At 37.6% G+C, this 21215-nt stretch overlaps 1 protein-coding gene across 25 annotated transcripts in view; it reads left to right on the forward strand.

Annotated features, from left to right (window-relative positions):
- Positions 1-21215, forward strand: part of DST (dystonin) — a 299843-nt gene that overhangs the window by 191734 nt on the left and 86894 nt on the right. For 17 of the 25 annotated variants that reach the window (XM_062572898.1, XM_062572885.1, XM_062572892.1 and 14 more), the window contains 13 exons: positions 359-592; positions 1926-2078; positions 4750-4983; positions 5263-5544; positions 6117-6662; positions 9077-9253; positions 11872-11995; positions 15015-15223; positions 15495-15812; positions 15992-16158; positions 17591-17747; positions 18191-18317; positions 20772-20834. In XM_062572898.1, coding sequence (XP_062428882.1) covers positions 359-592; positions 1926-2078; positions 4750-4983; positions 5263-5544; positions 6117-6662; positions 9077-9253; positions 11872-11995; positions 15015-15223; positions 15495-15812; positions 15992-16158; positions 17591-17747; positions 18191-18317; positions 20772-20834 — 2791 coding nt within the window. The remainder of the gene's footprint in view (positions 1-358; positions 593-1925; positions 2079-4749; positions 4984-5262; positions 5545-6116; positions 6663-9076; positions 9254-11871; positions 11996-15014; positions 15224-15494; positions 15813-15991; positions 16159-17590; positions 17748-18190; positions 18318-20771; positions 20835-21215) is intronic. The other 8 variants (XM_062572900.1, XM_062572901.1, XM_062572902.1 and 5 more) reach the window with 1 other exon arrangement.

Consider the following 21215-nt stretch of genomic DNA (forward strand, 5'->3'; position numbering starts at 1 on the left):
TAGAGGTAACCTGCCATTTAAGTGAACATATGCTCACTATAAATCTTTCAGTGTTGAAAGTCAGCCTTCCCTCTCAGACATCCATGAAAAAAGGAAGAAAAAGAGAGGTTCAAGGTCACCTTATTTATTACTAGAACATGGATTGTTGCAAGAGAAAACCGTGCACGAATTGATTCAAATGCCTGTCTAAATGTGCCAGAATGATTCTGAGACAGAGTTTTGATTTACTGTGGCTAAAATGGCTCTCAAAAGCATTTTGGAACATGGGGCTAAGTACAAGGATAGTAATATTTCTATATGTGTTTTATCCATACTGAATTTGTCTTCATTGTAGTCATTTGCTTCTCTTCATTTACAGAACACTGCTGCAGAGCTTGGCGGTACAAAAATGCAGTTGGAGTCCACTGCGTTTGATGTTCAGTTCTTCATTTCTGAACATGCCCAAGATCTTTCTCCTAATCAGAGCAAACAGCTGCTGAGGCTCTTAAATGCCACCCAGAAATCTTTTCAGGAAGTACAGGAAGCAATAACATCTCAAATGGAAAGTTTAGAGACTCAGTTACAGGCAGCGCAAGAACTGGGTGATCAGAAGGTTTGCCTTTGTGTGTAAATGTGTGCTGAGTGTTTTTGTCTATGGATGAGGAATTTTAATACCAGCATGCAGTATTAAGTGTATTCCTATCTCTTGCCTTTATTATAGATGCATTCATAGTTCTACAAAGATTATACAATCAAGTTTGGTAAACTGTCACTTCTGTCTTTCCTTGGTGCAATCACAGCTCACAGAATCAGCATATTAGGTTGCAGACAAATGCAGTTTCAGACATTATGGTTTCTACAGCCTGAGGTGCCTGGGTCTGCTATTTCTAGCAATGAGGGAAATTTACTTGAGATTCCTCGCAAGCATTGGTTGTTTAGAAGCTCTATCAGTAAACAAACAAAACAATGAACTCAAGTCTGCTGCTGCTGCAGTTGTACTGATCAACGAATATCTACTCTACCACCTTGCTCATCACTTCTGTTCTGCTGGAGACTTTCCTTTTTCTGATCTGCCAAGTCATCTGCTGTATGATCTTTGTCTGAGTCTTTATAGTCAAAGAGCTGGATTTGTTTAATCTAGTCTTTGCTAGCATGGCTCATGAAATAGGTTAGAGGGACAGACATACGAGTACCTCAGTTGGCACACATAAGCAACTTCTGTTTTTATCGTTAAGGGAGGCCAGTAAGATACTGCAGTGGAACTGCATCTCCTCTTCTGTCATAAAAGCACAGTTAAGACTCAGCATCACCACCTTGTCCCCGAGTTTATGGATAATGAAAGGTTTTCTAGCATTCTGAGGACTTGTGTTACTTTGCCATTCTAAGAACATTTGTTTGCTCTGCACTCTGTCAAAGAAACATAAAAATGGGGAAAGTACAGATGTAGATACTTATGTAGGACTTAGTGACAATAATGGTCTTGCACGTTTTGTTCTTTTCTCCTGCTTAAGAAGCCAATATTTTCTATTCAGGTAACATATTACGCATACCAACAAAGCTAACTCACAATCACAACTAACCTCTATTTTGATATCCTTTTTTTCAGAATTAATAAGCATTTATCACAGGTTTCAAGCGAATAAGAGGTTGGATTTTCACTCCTGTCGTTTGGAGGTTTCATCTTTCACATAATGTGCATGGCCAGACTTCTATTGGGCAGTTCCATCAAACATAGTCTCTTTTACCTACAGCATATCAGAGGTTTATCCATAACTTCTATATGTTCATCTTGCTCTATGTACCACTGCTATCATGTTTACAGCATACTTTTAAAATTATTGCTTTGTGATATGTTTTTCAATGGTAGCTCCTATCAGAGCGTCTATTAGCTTCTGCAGTGAGGAAATTTGTGTTTTATTGTTCAATTGTATTTGGCTTTGATATAGGATGTGGCCGAACGGCAACAGGAATGCAAAGAGAAGCTGCAGGAAATGTGTGATTTGCTTACGCAGACTGAAAATCGAATAATTGGACACCAAGAGTCTCTTGTTATTGGAGATAGCAAGGCTGAGTTAGAACATTACCAGACCAAGCAGGAGGTATGTACACGTCTAATCAGATATATTAATGAAGAGTGAGTGCAGAGGAGAGTGACTAGGCATTTTCATTGAAAAAGAAGACTATCATGTGAGAGGAAGTAAAATAGATTTGTTTGGCCTAGCAAAGCAAAGGTTTAAAGGAATGCCTTTAAACTGCTGCCCGTGAAAACACTGAAGTTATGTACCAATGGCGGAAAAGCATCTTTGAAATCAGAAGACAATAAAATAGGGAGCATATATGAAGTGTTTCAAGAAGCAGTCTTTTAACAGGCCTCAGATTGTTAAATGATTTTTTAGCTTAAAACTGTTCCTGTCAGATGTGATAAAACTACACTTGTTTATTGTATTAAAATCATGTTCTGGCTTTGTGTCTGGTGTCAGGGAGTGCTTATTCCTGTTCACAGTAATCTTGAACAGAAGGCTTTCTGTTGCCTGAGGCTTCCTCTTGCCCTTACTCTTGTTCTGTTATGAATTCTGGTTTTCTAGTGATGCTTGTGGACTCCTTGGGGCCTTTTTGTAACAGAGCCCTTCCAGTCTGTTTACTTTTCTGTCGAGACCGTGCCTTTGAGCAAGGCAAGCCTTGGCAGGATTTTCCATGAGGCATGTGCGGTGCTGAAAGCTCCAGGTTTGGCACAAGGTTTGGCTTGTGAGGGAAGTCCCAGCCCTTTGTGAGACAGCAGCATCCAAATCCTTGACACCAGCGGCAGCCTTGGCCTCTTTCCCTCTTTGGAAACCCTGTCTGGTCCCGTTCCTGAAGTGTCCGTGATGCAGAGGCACGCATTGGCTGGCAACCCGCTGTGAGGTGCGGGGTGGCCGGTGCAGCATGTGGCAGCGGCCAGGTCCCCTGCGGTGGGGACAGGCAGTGGCCGCAGTGCTTCCGTGCTGCCCGTGGGAGGAGGTGGCTGGAGAGAGCAGTGCTGTCCATGGGGAGCCCCGCCAGGACGGGGCAACGGGCAGCGCTGTGAGGTGAGGATCTGCCTTGGCGCGAGCCAGGGATGCTGGTGCTCTGCTGTGCTCTGCCCACCGAGGTTCAGGCCTTTAGTATCCGAAGCTCTTGCTGGGACCTCCAGGCAGGATCCTGACTAAAGGCCAGGGACCATCATCTAACAAGCTTTTACTTAGTCCTGGCCAACATTAGTGAGATTTTGACAGTTAAAAGACTGGAGAATTTGATACTGCTCTTCCTCGCCCTCCTCCTCCTCCTCCTCTGACTGGTTACAGTAGTAACATTGCAGAGCTCCAAATCAGGATCAGTAATATATAAAGGCAGAAATTATCTGATTCATCTTGCCTCACTTTAGCTGTCTTCAGAGTAACACAATGAGTTAGTTTAAGCTCTCTTTATAGTCAGTGGAAAGACATAAGCAGCTCAGAGTACCTCTCAAGTGTTCGTGATCTAAATAGAAATTTGAATAATCCATGCAAGTGAAGGGACAATATAGCATATACTTTATTTTTTGGATAGAAATAAATATCAGCTGTCCTTGACTGTCTAACAGACTGCATAACAGGCAAGCTGTTGTTTGCCGGTTGTACACACAGTACAACCTGTGTTGTAGGCACAGTTGTAGAAGTGTGCCTAGGGAAGGGCGTGGGGACTTAAAGAAGGTTTCTCTGAGATCAAGTCAGGGAGAGCTTTCGTCCTTAATGACCTGTATGGTTTGGGAGCACAGATATCTTTCTCAGAGAAAGGGAATCTTGTTTGAATACACTGTTTCCAGGAAAATCATTCTAAAATACTTGCTGAAGTGTTAAAATGTGGTGTTCTTTTAGCTACCAAGCTGTATGTGTAATTGCAACAAAATCTGCAGTCTAAAATAAGTGTCAGATCTTTTATGTATTGTAGCATCAAGTATTACACTACATATAGAATAAAAATATTTTATTATTTTATTAATTGGGTGAATATATTTAGAACCAGAGCTGTTTTAATAATAAAAGCTCCTTTTAGGTAACTGGAAGGCAGATCATGTATTTGACGCTATCGTATGACAAGGCAAATTGCTTTGGTTAAAATAAAGCTAAAGCTAAATGTCAGTCCTATACAAAATTTAATGGAATTAAACATTCTTTTGAGATTGAAATGATTACATTATGATTGATTTGATTGATTGTTATGACCAGTTACATTAAAAAAAAAGTTCTTATGACATTTCTGGGCTGACCAAACCCAGGAAATATGGGAAATATTCTATCTGGAAAAGATGAGCACAGATTTCTGTATTCAGCCCTTCTCTGAAACTTTTCTTTAGAGTATTAACAGAACTGAATTTCTCAAGAGACTCACCTTACTGAATATGGTGTAGCAGATTTATTATATCTCTTGATACCTAAGAAATACCTAAGAAATACTTAAGAAATACAACAGAATATTGGAGCTCCTAAAGAAAAAAGAAAGGTGGCCTCAGTCAGAAGGGAAGTGTAAGCCAAGAGACTTCCAAATTGCAATCTTTTAAAAAGATGCATAGCTATGCTCAGAGATGATGGGGCAGACTGAACTTTGTAAGATTTTGCGTTTTTTTTTAATAGTCTCCAGCTAGGTAATATGTCATGTACTCTCAAGTAAAGAAGTAAAGGAGCTTGTACCCAAATCAGAGGTAGTTATAATAAGTTTAATCTGAAACTTCCAGTAAATTTACTTATCCCTATTTGCTTTCTCTTTTCCCCAAAGGAAATACAAAAAGACATGAGAGAGAGTACACAGGCATTGGCAGAGATTGTGAAAAATACTGAAATGTTCCTGAAAGAGAATGGAGAAAAGTTGTCACAAGAAGACAAGACTATTCTTGAACTGAAACTAAATGAAGCTAAAACAAAGTGTTTGCTCCTTAGCCAGAAGGCAGAAGAGTCCAAAAAAGAACTGGATAAAGCTATGACAACAGCAATTAAGCAGGAAACAGAAAAGGTTCTTAGACAACCCTTATTTATTTATTCAAATTGTTTAAGAATTATAAGGGATTAGTCTCGCAACTTCTTACTGATATGCTAAGGAGCAATTAAAATTATATTTCATGTGGGTAACTAATGAACTAGTTGCTGTTTTATATTCTTTTTAAAAACAGCAGCATATATGTCAATTAACATATTTTATAATGTTAACGTATCTTAAAAGGTCTGTTTGCATATGATATTATGTAGTGCCTAAAGAAGATCTGTAAACTGAAAGTGTGAAATTTCAATGTAGGTTGCAGCCATAGAACAGCTGGAAGAGAGTAAAAATACGATAGAAAATCTCTTGGATTGGTTATCAAATGTGGACAAAGAAGCGGAGCACGGCAGGAGGCTTAAGCAGGTGATAGAACAGAACGGGACACACTTTGAAGAAGGAGATGTGAAAGCTTTGGAAGGAGAGGAGGACGATGTCAATGGCAATCTGCTGGAGCTTCAGCAAGACATTGAAACTCAGGTGGATGGTCTAGTGAAAAGCACAGAAGACAATCTGAACCAGCAGTATCAGAGGGTCAAGGTACTGTTACTGGGCTTTTTCAACTGTTAGGTGTTAAGCATGTTAATCCTCATTCAACATCTGTCTACCTTTGAATACTTTTAATAAATCCTACTTTGAGATAGAGAACTGGGAAAACTTTGATTACACTAAGTACACTATACTAAGAGTTAAGTAATAAGTAAATTATAGTTGGAAAAAAATGTTTCCAAGATGTTTCTAATATCAAGTTTTATTCTACAAAGTTATCTTTCAGAAGTATAGGAGAAAGTGCTTGTGTGATATATATCCTGGTATCTCCAAATTCCACTGATGATGAAGACATTGTTTGGTCATGCACTGTGTATCTGGCTGAATTTACCTTTGGATATTTCTTAAATTTTTCAAAATGTACATAAATATGACCAAGAGTCAAGCTTTAATTTAGATTACTCAAAAATATTTTTTTTCACAAATGAGAGGAATATTAGAAAAACTTTTTAACATTTGATGGATTTTGCTTTACTCTTGTAAACAGAATTCAGCAGAGATTTCAAGACAATAATGGTCTAATGAAACCCGAGATGATGAGAGTCTTTTTTTTTTTTTTGTAGGCTCAACATGAGAAAATTATTTCCCAGCAGCAGGCTGTCATAATAGCAACTCAGTCTGCCCAGGCTCTGCTTGAGAAACAAGGCCACTACCTTTCCCCTGAAGAAAAAGACAAGATGCAAAGGAACATGAAAGAGCTGAAGGCTCAATATGAGACTGCTTTAGCAGAATCAGAAAGGAAGATGAAGTTAACTCATTCCCTGAGGGAAGAACTTGAGAAATTCGATGCAGACTACAGTGAATTTGAAACCTGGCTGCAGCAGTCAGAACAAGAACTTGGTAATTTGGAGGCTGGTGCTTCTGACTTCAGTGGTATTATGATCAAACTGAAAAGGCAAAAGAGTTTCTCTGAAGATGTTATATCTCACAAAGGTGATTTACGGTATATTACAATTTCTGGACAAAGAGTTTTAGATGCTGCAAGGTCTTGTAGCAAAAGAGATGGTGTTAAGGTTGACAAAGATGGTATTGATACTTCAGCTACTTATATGGAAGTGCAGAATAAACTGGATAGTGCTTCAGATCGCTTCAAATCTCTCTATACTAAGGTAAGTTTTATTTACCACAGAGTGGGAAAGACTACTGTAATTGATAGGGCAAACGGATGAAGCAAATTACTGTGGGAAGTTGTAATTTCTCTGTTTCTTAAAGTTAGACAGCAGAATGAGATGCTTTTCTAGAAGATCTGCTTTAGTCAAGTATAGGACTAACTAATGGCTGAATGAATTAAATTTTATAGCTTGTGTTACATAGGAGGTCAGACTAGATTACCTCATTGGCCCTTCTAGCCTTAAGCTCTCTGAGTTTATGACAGTACAAAGCGCCTGAGTAGCATTTTGAGTTGGAAAGAAATTGTAATATGTCTAGATTGATAATGTTTCTTTATTTTCCTTGCAACATTTTCCACAACTGCTTATTTATTTATCTCCTTAAAAATGGATTGAATATAGTAAGAGGGAGATTACACCAAGATTAACATTCAAAATTTCAGTGATGACCAGGTAAGAACCTACCAATTTGAGAAGAATAATTCGTTCCCATTACTGTGCCAAACAGACTTGTTATCCCTAACAGTCTGGTATTAATCTCTTATTAATGATGGGAAAACAGTAGTTGAAAATCCTCTGTGTATCTTAGAGAGGGAAGATAATTGATAAGTCTACATGCCAGTTTCATGGACAGGATCTGTCTGGTAGAACTAGGCTAGCATAACCAGCTTGCTTCCCATGCTGACTCTTCAGCTGTTTTTTCTTTTTTCTTTTCTTTTTTTTTTTTTTTAAGTTGTTCAACATTGATAAAAGTCTGGAAGTGGAAACTTTCATGGCAATATGTAGTTACAAACAGACCCATTTAAGAGAGACTTACTATCAGTATGCTTGACTCAGGCATCTCATAATTCTGTAAGATCATAGGTTCAGACTCATTAGCAGAGCTTCAGTGGCCACCAGTATGTTGTTGCCATCTTTGGCTGAGAATTTTCATTTCTTTTGGGTCTCCATGCTCAGAAGCATAAACTCTGTGAAGTCATGGATCTGATCCCTGAATTATAACACCAAATTAAAACCTCTTCTCTTGAAAGATTTGTGGAGAAGACTTTCAATTTAGAGAAGCTCATTTTCATTTCCTCACTTAACTTGTACAAAGAGCGAAGCTAAAAGCTTCACTGTGTTGGATTTCTTGTAACAACTGCTTTATTGTATTAGCTGGAGCATGAATGTAAACATTTCATTGCAAGATTTTTAAAGAGCTTCATTTTTATGCATGTGAAAATCCTACACCAGCAGCTTGATTTGTGATCTTGCATTGATCAACTTGCCAGATGCAACCTTTTGCATGTATACAATTAGCACAGACATAATAGAAATGCTTTGAATATCTGACTCTATACATGCAAGAGCAAAACCAACGAAAAGAGGACTCTTTGTATTAAACTGAGCCTTATTAAGAACTTAAAGGAGAGAGACTTTTAAAAAGTGAGATCTTCCAAGTTTTGGGTTTATAATTTGTTGGTGGTAACTTTTTTCCTTTTGTAAAAATTTTTTGCTTCTAACAAAATACTGTTTTTATATAAATAGGTGTATTTGCACACACACATGCGAATTTGTAGGAATCTTAATTTATTCTAAATTTTCGGAAGGAATCTTAAAACAGTTCTTAGCTAGTTATGTCAATGAGTGCTTTCTGTGTTTGTCCGCTAGATGGAGACCAAGTACCAAATGTAAATATTAAATTTAAAATACAGTGTATTTAAGCTTCAGAATATAAATATTTAAAGTAACTATTGATAAATATTATGACTTGATACAGTGAGAAGATTTTGGCTGTGAAACCATCTCCAAAGAGACTGAAAGAGTTTCAACTGACATTTTTGTGTCATCATTCATGGTGTATGTTTTGGAGCATGCTAGTGTGCAAGACCAATAGGATCTTGGTCAGTCACAGTGTTGAATTCTTAAAAGACAAAGCGGATGTGCCTTACTGCTCCGAACCTCTCTGGGTTTGCTATTCACATAAGATATTTTTGGAAATCAGAATCTGCTATGTATATTTCAATGAACATAGAAAGGTCTTCTAATTTTGGGGAAAAATTTCTAGCTTCCATCATCTATATTGTTGGTTTCAGAGTGCAGACATGCTCACAGAGTCTTTATGTTGGGGAAACATAACTGACTTTTTGTCAGTCATCTTAAAGCTTTTCCTAGTCATTACAAAGGGTTAGATTCCAGTTTCCTGACTGCATCAGTGAATTGATTATAAGTCATGGTTGAGAAACACAAACTAGGTAGATCTGTCTGGACTATCTAGCAGTCTTGGGTTAGTCAAGAAACTAGTTAATGGAATGATGACAAGAAAAAAATGATACAGTGTTTCAGGAAATGAAAGGGTGATTGTGACATTGTTATGAAATACAACGCACAATTTAATGCCTGGATATTTGTTTGTTTGTTTTCTACTCCTTTAGTGTAGCATCCTTGGAAATAACCTTAAAGACCTGGCAGATAAATACCAGCATTATGAAGATGCCTCGTCTGGACTTTTGTCAGGTCTCCAGGCCTCTGAAATAGCTGTGAACAAACAACTGTCTGAGCCAATTGCAGTGGATCCCCAAAATCTCCAAAGACAGCTAGAAGAAACCAAGGTAAAAAGCTTTAAAAAACAGAAGTACTGTGTTCTAAATGGAATTGCTTTTTGTCTGAAAACCAAGATAATGTAATGTAATCCGGACAGATAAAGGCCAAATTCTTGCCTTGTCTGTGTGCATGTAACTGTTAGTCCTCAGATTCAGCTGCCTCAGGTATTATCTGAAAAGCCTTATGGTGGAAATTTAATGGGGCACCAAGTTGCTATTAGTATTGTGAAAGCAAAATGCATTTCATATCGCTTAGCAAATGATAGGGTTTGGAAATCCTATGGCAATCTGGAAAGTTTGAGAACTAGGAAAGGATTTGATGTTTACAATTTGATGACAGGATAGGGCTTGTGTCTGAGAAGATGATTTGTTGTTGTCTGTGAGTCTGTTTTTTTTCTATTCACATTTTTATTCTGCTGTGATGCATTTTGTAAGGAATTATACTGCATCAGCTCTGAGATTTGATTAATCTGTTAGCCTGCTGCAGTCATACCAGGACCAGATGCTCTGCAGAGAGTGAATATAACATAATTTGCCATCTATAGAAAAATTATATATATGTATTTTTTTTTTCCTTGAAGGGGTGACTCACAACTTTATGTAAATCCTAGTGTAGACAAGACAGGATTGTGATGGAGCTTGTCCAGATAAAACACTGGTTAGGTGCACAGAATGTAAGTAAGTTTGCAGAAAACTTTAGGAATCCAAGTATAAGGTGATTTGTATAAAGTTTCATGAGGACTATCGTCTTTGAACTGGCTCTTACATTTTCATAAATACATTCAGTCATCTACATTGTAATCAAAGTGCAAGTTTCTTCGTTTATTTTTCAGTGGGCAAGGTAATCGGTTAGGCATTACCTCACTGTTTTGTCTATGGTACTTGAGGTGTCTGTGCATGTGTCTGGTGGTTTGACAAATGATAGGTGAGTACTTTAAACCTTTCTCTTAGAAGAAACGTACATCCCCACAACGTATCCTTAAAATCTGCTGCTGGACCTGCCCACCACTTTGGTACATGACAGATCAGACTACCAAAATAAATCACTGCAATTTTACAAGACTTAAGAAAATTAGTTTTTCTTTTATAAATAGAAGTGTAAATTTTGAACTCTTAGCTTTGGAACAGTTTAGCTGCATTTGTGCTTCTAGGCGGTAGAAAGTAGGAATAACACCAATTACAATCTGAAGCTGTTATTTAAACTTTTCGTTCCTGATGCCAAAATGAATTATATCCTGTATAATGCCAATTTTCATGCAAGTAACACAAAAGGAGTGAATACTGTGGCTCTTTTATGAAACGCCTACAGGGATTACTTGCCACACAAAAGAGCACTCAATGAGTATGATCTGGGAAGAAGGGAGAGGATGCAAAGCATCAAAAGATTCAAAGGAAAAGAAGAAACAGGAGGCTGAAGAATGAAAGCCAATTAATGGAAGCAAAACAAAGAGCATTTCTGAAGAAGTCAGGTGTTGCAAGTTAAAGCTGTCCCTTGTAGCCGGCACATGCAGTTAATAATCCAGCTAGGACTGACCTTGGCAGCATGATGGTGTCTAATCTTTTTATAGGGATTAACTGTTCTTCAGAATATTCTTCAGAGCCTCCAGCATAACCTTGTTTGCTTTCTGTCAGCATACAAGGTTTTCTGCTATGTATCTTTTTTTTGTGCAAGTACAGTATTATTTAATGTAAGGAGAAATCCTCTTCAGGTTTGAGTTTTATTTTGTCAAATAGCAAGGGATACGAAGACATACTATTTTAGGGTGGCAAGACATACTGTGTTCTGGCCTATTACTGTGCTTTGGATATGAGTATGACTTCTCTGCCCTAGCGGGGTAGTTACCCGCTGTAATGTACGCTCATAGCATAAGTAGCATTTATCAGGAAAAAGTGAGAGGTCCCTTCATTTGGGACTTCTGTAAAGATCAAGTGAATCAAGTCAAAGATATATCGTATGCCGTAGCACAGGGTTAAAATAATTTAGAAGCTAGCCACTTTAAAGTATTGCTATAGTCAGTGGAGAGAGAAAGCCACTTTCAGAAGTTGATCAGCCCTCCTGTGTCTCTCTCTTGGAGCTGGAGAGAGTCCTGGCTGGGATAGTCTCTAAATCTGTGTTATTTGACTAAATAGATAAACCTAGCCAAAATTCGGTGTCACCAGCTCCAGGAGGTGCTTGAAACTGTGAAGGTGATCATCGTGTTTCATGGTAATACACTGTGGTATCAGCGTCATCACTGCTGATCACTGTATATTTTTCTCCTGGAATTGTTCCCGGATGCTGAGTTGAAAAATATGTTTGTTTTTCTTTTAGATAACAGATTAATTAGTACAAATGGTCTTAAAAAAATTTAATCAAAAGACACATTTTCAAGTTCCGTGCCAGAAGTCTGTGAGTCAGAGAAGTAAAACAGAAGATAAATAAGACAGCGAATAAAATAAAACAAAGGCCAGAAGGCAAAGGGTAGTAGTCATAGCCAGTGGTGAAGATTTTTCTTTTATAGAGAGGTCACAAATTGAGTTAGTTTATTCCCAGCACTAAGTTTAGGCTGTACGGTTTATCGCAAGCCCTGCGTGTGTAATTTGTAGCTGTATAGAAGAGTATAATTGATAATTATGGAATTTTACAGGTTCTTCAGGGACAAGTGTCTAATCACCAAATTGCTGTAGAAAAACTGAAAAAAGCTGCTGAAGTGCTTCTGGATACAAGGGGGGAGTTGATACCAGACAAAGAAAAGATCCAGAAAACATTGGGTAAAATGTTCACTTATCTTAATACCTGCTTTTATCACCTGTGTCTACATCCAAGCACTGGAGGAGACAAAATACAGAGTTCCCACGTTTCCATGTCACTGTTCAGATCTATGTTTTGTTGAGTCATAAGCTATTACAACACTTTATTGTTGGTCTGTCTCCCACATTTGATAATAGGCTCTTCACTTAATTGTCATTATTTCTGACATTTTTTCAGAAATATGAATTATGCTTAATTTGCATGTTACAAATGAGTATGTCAGGATTAGTGACTTGCTGAGGAACATAAATTCTCCAGTGGGTATGCACATGTTCAGAATCAAGGAATATGACTCCAGCTATTGCTTTCCAACTAATTATTTCAAGTTTGCTTAGCCAGGAAATTATTTCCTCCTGACTTCAAGAAGCTCTCCTATCAGTTTTACTATGGATGAGGGAAGTATTACAGCATAACATTCACCACAGTCGGAAACCTGAAGATTCTGAATGTATATAACACTACTATCTCTTATTGCAGTCCCTTAAGTAACTTGCAGAGCAACAAGATAAATCAGTTGTGGGTTTGCATCTTTGAAGTCAGTGATGAAACTCCGTAGAAGGTACATGGAATACAGATTGGTATCCTAAACATACTTGTAGTCTTGCAACTATAAACAACTTGATATTAAACAAATTGAAAACACTTTTTCTTGGAGGAAGAGTGGGGGACAGTGACAGTTCCCATTTCATTCATTCTTGCAGATGTAAGCTCTACTCCTGAATACATAACCTTAACCTTAAAAACATGCTTAGATTCAAATTAGGTTAAAACCTTTACAGTGTCAGAATACAATTGTCATAGTTTGAATCATGCTTATCAGTACTAGGTTAAAAATGAGCTAGTACCTTCTTTTTAATAAAGTACTCTGTTACACAGAAGATACAGGAGCAAAATAAGTATTTTCAAACCCAGAAACTTCTATTACAAAAGAGCACATTGGTAATTGTTGATTAAATTCAGCTGATTTGATGAATGAAAAGTTATTTCTCTATAAAGGGAGGAGTAGGAGGAGGATGCTGCAGAAGATGATGATTTAACTAAACAGAAGATGATGATTTAACTGAACTGAGTTATATCAGATGATATAATTCCTATGGTAAACGAGGAATAGTAGATAATTAGAACATGTTGGTAAACGTAAAGACAGGAGAAAAAGCTGGATGTGCAGATGTATGCTCTTTACAAGGCTTCTCATTACCACTTACCCTCCCTGTCTGTGATATATTTTTGTTTAAGTGTAGCAGCACAGGCCTAGTGTTGAAGCAGCAGCAGCTGCTTGTACGTTCATGTACGTTCTCTTTTGTACGTTGTGATTTCTGAGGCAGTAAGACAGTCTGGAGGCATTTCCCCTCTTGTCCTTCATATTCTCACCTAAGGCAGATTGAGATAGTAGAAAGCAGTGACGCCCCTTTTCTTTTTTTATTTTTTATTTTTTTTTTGCAGAACTCACTGTCACGGCTTCCAAGTGTGGGAATGCCTCGGGACAGCTTCTCTTATCTTTATCTCTTACTTAAATTTCTCAAAAGTCTTCTTTAAGGCTATGACCATGTGCTGATTAACAGAATCATCTGTGATGCATAGCTACTTTATAGAGCCTCAGTCTCAGATAAATTAAAGAAATTCCCACTCACTTAAATTCCCCCAAATTTTATTCTCCCAGATCAGTAAGTCTTGTCTAAGATTCAGATCCCAGTTCAGAATTAGATTCAGTAAGATTCCTCCTAATGCTTTGGAAACAATGTTTGGCTCCAGAATAGAGGCAGGGAAGGGAGGGGAAAGGATATCGATATGCAAGGGCACTACAGATGAAATGGGATATATTTAACTTCTGTTCTGTAATATTTCCTTATTTTTTGTGTAGGATAACAAGCATTTCGTATCTAATTACACTTACTGTTTTATTAACATTTAATGTGTAGTAAGTGTGCTGTGACCTACTTGCTCTTTGGGGAATTTTAATTGGCCATAGGAGGTCATCTAGTTCGTTTCCCTGCCTCAGGATAAGACCAGCTCTGCCCATGTAATTTTATTTCAATCCTGACAGACATAGCCAGTCAAGTTTTCCCAGCTCATCTGTTTTATCCGTATTTGGGCTGAGATGAACTATATTCAGAGCATCTGAAGAAAGGATCAAGGCAATTTCATTTTTAAACCTATTTGGCAGGTAAAATAAGAAGGAAGTGAAATTAGTTAGAGTAACAAAAGGTGTTACAGTTGTGAAAATGTAATGAAATTAAGAAAGAAAAGTATCCTCTCTTTTTCAGAAGAATTTCTGTAGTGAAGTACATTAAACTGTGAACTAGTCTAGCTAGAATTATCATGTATGTTTTAATACATATGACACAAAAGTGCAGGGACAAGGCATAAAAGTGCTGATTAAGAAGCAGTGCTACACAGGCAGCAGGATGGGCCACAAGAAGTGATACAGAAGAGGCTAGAAACTCCTATATGGTGTGTAGATTTGGGTTCCTTGGGTAGTCGATTTTGACTATCTGTAACTTTAGAGGTTTATCCTGGGGCGGAGGGAGGTGTTGAAGGGCTAATGAAGAACCATCTGGAAGTACCATTCAGCTCTAACAACAACACAAGAGGCAGAGCTGAAGAGCTGTCTAAATGTCCAGCTGCTACCTTATTTTTTGGGATCAGACAACAGCTGTTGAAAGTTAGAGCTGCCTGGGAACCAGCTCCTAAAACCTGGGGAGCACAGTTGTAAGCTGGAGGTCATCTTTACCGCCCTTGACTGATGTGTCGTATTGGCTTTTTGGCTAGAACAGATTTTGATCTTTGTTTTTGTGTTTTTACTGGAAAAAGTGATGTTCTTGCTCAATTCTCATACAGGAAATTTTTAACTGGCATTTACCTGGTAAGAACTGATAAAATGAGTTAAAAGCTTAAGTTAGTGAGTTAAAAGTTTGGCCCAATGGTTTTAAGAGAAATAGAGGAAATATTTGAAATATATTTTCTGGTTATCTCCATCAGACGACATTGTGGACAGATATGACAATTTATCAAAGTCCGTGAACGAAAGGAATGAGAAGCTCCAGATAACTCTGACACGATCCCTAAGTGTGCAGGATGGTTTGAATGAAATGCTCGATTGGATGGAAGGTGTTGAAAAGAGCCTTGAAGAACAAGGTCAAGTGCCTTTGAATTCTGCTGCTATTCAGGATATCATTAGTAAAAGCATTGTAAGTAGCATTCTCTGAAAGAAAAACTTGCTTAATAATTCAGGTTTCAAGAAAGAATTAAGGTCTTAATTTGGCACCTTCAGTGGATTCAAAACACTTAAAAAAAATCAAAACTATTCTATGAATTGAAACTGCTCATAAGGATTTCTGTAGCAGAAGTAAAATTACACTGATGTACTAGCTGCACTGATTTGTTGCTTCATATGGTAGACCAGTTCCACTTCTTAAAATTTAATTATAAGCACTACAGAAGAGTTCTTGCTTCTTTCAGATGCTAGAGCAAGATATTGCAGGTCGCCAAAGCAGTATAAACACTATGAATGAAAAAGTGAAGAAGTTCATGGAAACAGCAGATCCATCCACTGCATCCTCACTGCAAGCTAAAATGAGTGAACTTGCAGGGCGGTTTTCTGAAGCAAGTAACAAGCATAAAGAGAAGCTTGTGAAAATGGAGGAGTTGAAGACTAAAGTGGAGTTGTTTGAAGGTCTGTCAGAAAAACTTCAGACGTTTTTAGATGAGAAAAACCAGGCTTTCAGTGAGACTGAGGCACCAAGAAAGGATGTTAGTGAAGTGTCTCAGTATATGCAGGTACTGTACTATTCCATTTGTATATATATTCTGCATTTCTTCTCTCACTCATTTAAATGATTGAACAATAAGTACGACATGCTTGTTTCCTGACATCAATTGGTTAGCTAAAACCAAGGATTTAATTTTGAACAACCGATAGAGAAGTCTAAAATGAAGAATGTATTTCTGTTTTGCAGGAAGCTAGTATAGAACTGGCACAGCATAAGAAAGATCTGGAAGTTTTGCAGCAGCTTCTTGAAGAACTTTCGTTCCATGCTCTTCCTGGGGATAAAGCATCGGTACTAGAAAAAGTAAATGCTTTGTCAAAGAAATTCAGGGAGGTAGAGGAGACATTAAAGGAAAAGTAAGTAATAATTATTAAAATGTTTCCACCTTTTAGGCTAATATACAGTGTGTTGACAATTACTGCTGTCCTCTTGCATGCAACGTCAAGAGATTGCAGATAACTGCAGTGCAGAGAGTTTTTTAATAAAATAGATCTTCTGTTTGGAAATACCACTATGCATAGTCTACCTGATAGTAAGTGGGTCAGGAGTTCTAACGTTAGTCTAAAGACAAGTCACTCTGTGCAACTTCGTATTTGCAAGAGTCCTGTCAGTTCTAAGGAAAATGTACTTTTGCTCTTCTCTGATAGAATGCAAATTGCTGCTTGTGCAAGTTGCTTTGAAGTCATGTTTGGAATCAGGCTGCAAAGGAAAACTGAAGAATTTATTGTAGCTTCCATACCAGTTACCTGTACAGCAAAACTAGATTTTTCCAAATTCTGGTCATTTCCATAAAATCAGTTTTTGTGACCATGTATCGGCTAAACTATTTCTGATTCTGGTGTATCTGTAGTCTCCAAACCAGTTGCATCATTAAGGTTTGTACAATTTTCTTTCAGATATCTTTCGTGCAAAACAAAATAATAAAAAGTCATTAAACCATGAGATGTAGATACCTTTCCTGGTCATACTTTATTAATCATAGTAACAACACAAGCTGTAACCATCATGCTTAAACAGCAGACTGGAACTGACTTACATAGGAATTGATAGATAGGTCCTGATTTATGCCAGTGATATGCAATGATTGTTCAAAATCCAAAGTGATCCAGTGAAGCAGTTTTCAGATTTCTAGTTATTTTATCAAAATGTCAAAATGCTGTGTGTTAGAGATATGAACTGTCATAATTTCCCTGCCTGAAATTTTTATTCAGTTGCGATTCTTGCAAGTTTCTTTAATCTCTGTATTGCTTTTATCACATACATTTTCACAGTTATCTTTGTGCTTATTTCACCACTTGTTCTAGCAATGGACTTTCTTGAGTCTGAGTTGATCTGATGAGATTTGAAGTATTAGTTCTCAGATGGTCTTTGCTTTTGTTGACCAAGGCTGGGTATACTTAGTTCATCAACACTCCTGACACACCACCTTGGGTTCAATTCATGTTCAGGTAGAAGATAGGCAAGTTACAAGATAGATTTAATAAGTGCTTTGAGAACAGGATGCATCTCTCAGATGGTGTCTGCTTTATGATCTTCACTTGATTGATAAGCACAAAATAGCTTTGTTCTCTATCTCCTTTATAAATCATCTGTGCATCTTTTACGAAAATGTTATAAAGATGGATGTTTTCTGCTTATATGGAGAACTCACAGATCTGTGTCTGTTCTCTTCAAAGAGAGGCTCTCACTGAATTCAGGAAGAGCAATATCAAACAGATTATATATGTTGGTTTAATTATCAGAAGGAATATTGACATTCAGAGCTCAATTTCTCTTGTTTTCCTCTAGAGAAGAGGATGTATCATCTTGTCAGAAACAAATGGATACTTTTGAGCTCCTTGTAGAATCTTTAAAGAAATGGATAAAAGAGACAACAGAAAGAATTCCAGCAGCACGACCCTCACTGAATACGGAGGAGTTAAAGAAACCTTTGGAAAATACTCTGGTAAGCTATTGTATATGAGAAGTGAAATATGGCTAAAGGAAGTAGGGCATCTATTAATAACATTAAAGTACAGCCTTATGGAATAAGGAAATATGGACTGTGTACTAATTCAGTGGGGCTTTTTTGCAGAATCTTCTCTTTTTTTCTGTAGGCAATAGGGCAAGATACATTCTATTTTTAGGTGTGCAGGTATTTATTAGTAGTGATTATAAATTGTGATTATGCACATTTGCTAATAGAGCCTGCCTAATACTTATGATTCTACACTGCACAGTAGTTGGGACTGGGGAGGTAGCAGTTTGCATTTACATTCCCACTTCTTTTGCATGTTTTAATGTACTACAGGTAATTCCCAAGTAGCATGGTCATTATTTTCTTTACACTAAATATTCTAAGTCTGAAATCAGTTTTGTAATGAGTAATTGATTCATTTTCTTAATCAGAATTTAAAAGATGAATGGACTTTAAAAGCCCCTGAACTACAGAAAATGAATAGCAGCGGAACAGTGTTATGCAATCTAATTACTGCTGTTACTTCTCCTGCAAAAACAAGAGCAGCTGCAAAATCAGGTATGCATTTGTGTGATCAGGTAAACCCAAAGCCTAAAGAGTTTTTAAAACCTTTAAGACAAAAATAAAATATTTCACCTGTTGATCAGGTTTCTGAATATTACGGCTTATGAAAGGTCAGTTATCCATGTCTGTTCCAACCACTGTTTGGTGTGACTCTCATTTCAACTGGTATGTCTAACTGCTGTCATAACTCAGTATACATTCTAATTGCTTTACACAGTCAAAATAGTGTTAATGTTTATGTAATTTCCATATTATGTACAAAATGAATAGTATCACAATCTTCTTCACCGCACTCCAGAAAACTTCAGATAATGAGAAAATGACTCCATTCTTCAATTCTTGACATATCAGCCAAGTCTGCAAGTAGGACAAATACAGACCCAATTTTGCAAACACTGGTGAACCCACACACTTTTGCTGCAACAGAAATTCCTTTTTTCATAGCCACAAGATATTCTGGTGAGGTTAAGCAAGCACATAACTGTTTACAGAATCATGGAGTTTTTGTCGGAAGAGTTTTGAGGACATGGTTCATCAAACATGAATCCAGGATAACATAAGGATCCCAGTATTATAGCATAATTAGTGCTAATCTGTATTTTAGTTGAAACAACAGCATGAAAGGGAAGCAAATCCATATCCCAGTATGACTTTCCTGAGCCAAAAGGTACTTCCAATCTGAAGCTTCAGTTAACTCCTTTTTTTCCGTAATCTGACTTTAAAGACAGCAAATCTATTCTCTTGATGTTCTCTACTATGGTGTTTAAATGTTAACTTGTCTTACAGAAACCAATAATTCTGTTTAATGTCATTTAAGCTGTAAGTTAAGGTATGAGGTACTCAGGGTGTTTTAATGGCCATAAATATATCTTCAGTCAATTCTCCTCGAATTTATTTCCTGACCTAGTCAGTTCAAGTATGTTGGCCTTTATCGGTCATCTGCAAAGGACAGCGGGAGGAGGGAGACTGCTTGAGGATACCTATTTAGCAAGAGTAGAGCACTTTCTTTTTCACATCTCTTCGTAATAGCTGCTTCTGCTTTCATTTTTAATTGAATTTAAAATATAAATTTTAAAGAACATTTTGGAATCTTACATAGGATGTTTGTTTCCTTTGCCCGCCTTCCTTTGCCCCTTTCTCTACTCCTATACATACAAATAGATGAGTGAATTAAATAAATAGCTTATAAGAGCAGCTGTAATTTTCCAGACTAGAGTATTTACTCTCCTAGACAAGAGTTGTACTGTGTATTACTTAATCACAGTTATAAATACCAGAGCCCAGCTAATACAGCATGAAGATTTGCAAGGTTCTGGTTGGGGCTGTGACCGTTCTTATCTCGTTTATTTTCTCTTGCCATCCTCCAGCTGCCAGTAATGTGGTCCTCACTGTCCAGCTGGTACTATGGGGTTTGTATAGCATTTGCACAGCTTTTTCCAAGGCAACCGTTAATCTTTCTCCATTAATTACTCATCTGGGAATATGTTTGTGTAGGAGAGCTGGAAGGGACTCTCCCTGCCGCTCTCTGCGGAGCGGCTCTGCGTCCCAACTCTGAGGTCTGCCTGCTTTTCACAAAGCCCACGTAGGCCTGGTTCCAAGTGCTGTGAAATGCTATTAGAATTAGTAGGCTCCTTGGTGATTGACTGCTTCTGGGTAGCAGCAGGGACTTCACGTGTATCAGGAAGGCTCCACATTTCAGTCCTTGTTTTGGAACACATCTTGCTTAGGACAAGATAGGAAGTGATTTGCCCTATTGATATCAAGAGGCTTTTGTGCAGAGCTAAGGTACTGCTCAGCAAGAGAAAGGTGTCTCAAGTCAGCAGTGTCTGGTTCTGGTGTCCACTGCCACCCTACTAAACGTGCTAGAGAATGGGCTGGGCCGCTCGGTCGTTTTTGCCGGTTGATGTTTAGCAATCTCCTCATAGTTTTGGCACTCACCACTAGCACTGTCCCAGGCAGTGCCCAAGCACGGGTAAAAAAAACGTGTTCCCGATAAGCAGTATGGAAGAGATTCACTTTAGAGGAGAGGAGGAAAGTGGTGTGAGCCATCCAGACACGAGCAGGCCTCACAGCTAAGGTACAGACCTTCATCCACTGTAGTCATTTATTCAGCGTAGCATATAAGCGATAAGACTGCTTATGTCAGGCATATGTGTGCGCATATATGGGTGCATGTGCACACCCCAGAGGATGTATATACATATGCATGTGTAGCTCCACTTATGGTACTAGTTCTCTGGAGCTGCTTAAAACATAAAACAACCTTAAAATACATAAAACAGTCTAAATAAATATTTGCTATTACAGGTGTAGCATTTAGATACTGCTTTAATGTTATAAGGAGAATTACGTAACTACAAGTTCTGTTTTAAAGAGGAAATACAATACTGAGCTTTGGTGGGAAAAGGCCCTGATGAAACATAGAGCTTAGTCTCTCTCAATCCATAGGTGGAACAATGTTAAATGGTGAAGGAGGAGCTCCAGGTACTCAGGATTTTCTGAAAAATAAAGGTGAGTAGCCCTGAAGTAAAAATTTCAGTATATGATAAGGAATTGTCTTTGTGAGCTGGTGTTAAATATAGTGAATATTTTATATGTTATTTACAAATCTACATGGAAGGGTCTCTAGAAGACTGTGAAATTTCACATCACCTTCACATAAAAAATAAGAAGAAAAATAAGAAAACATAAAATGTAAGAAAAATTACACAAAATACATATGTTGACTCATAAGATGATACTAAAATTCTATGTAAAAACACCTATCTTCAATATTTACTTTGAAGACAGATAAAATCTGGCTTTGTTTCTGAATCAGTATGTATTATAAATACAGGCACAGCTGTTTTAATATAAGATATGACCTGTGAGAAAATTCTAATTAGTATGTAT

The sequence above is a fragment of the Rhea pennata genome, chromosome 3, assembly GCF_028389875.1.
Source record: "Rhea pennata isolate bPtePen1 chromosome 3, bPtePen1.pri, whole genome shotgun sequence".
Lineage (NCBI taxonomy): Eukaryota > Metazoa > Chordata > Aves > Rheiformes > Rheidae > Rhea > Rhea pennata.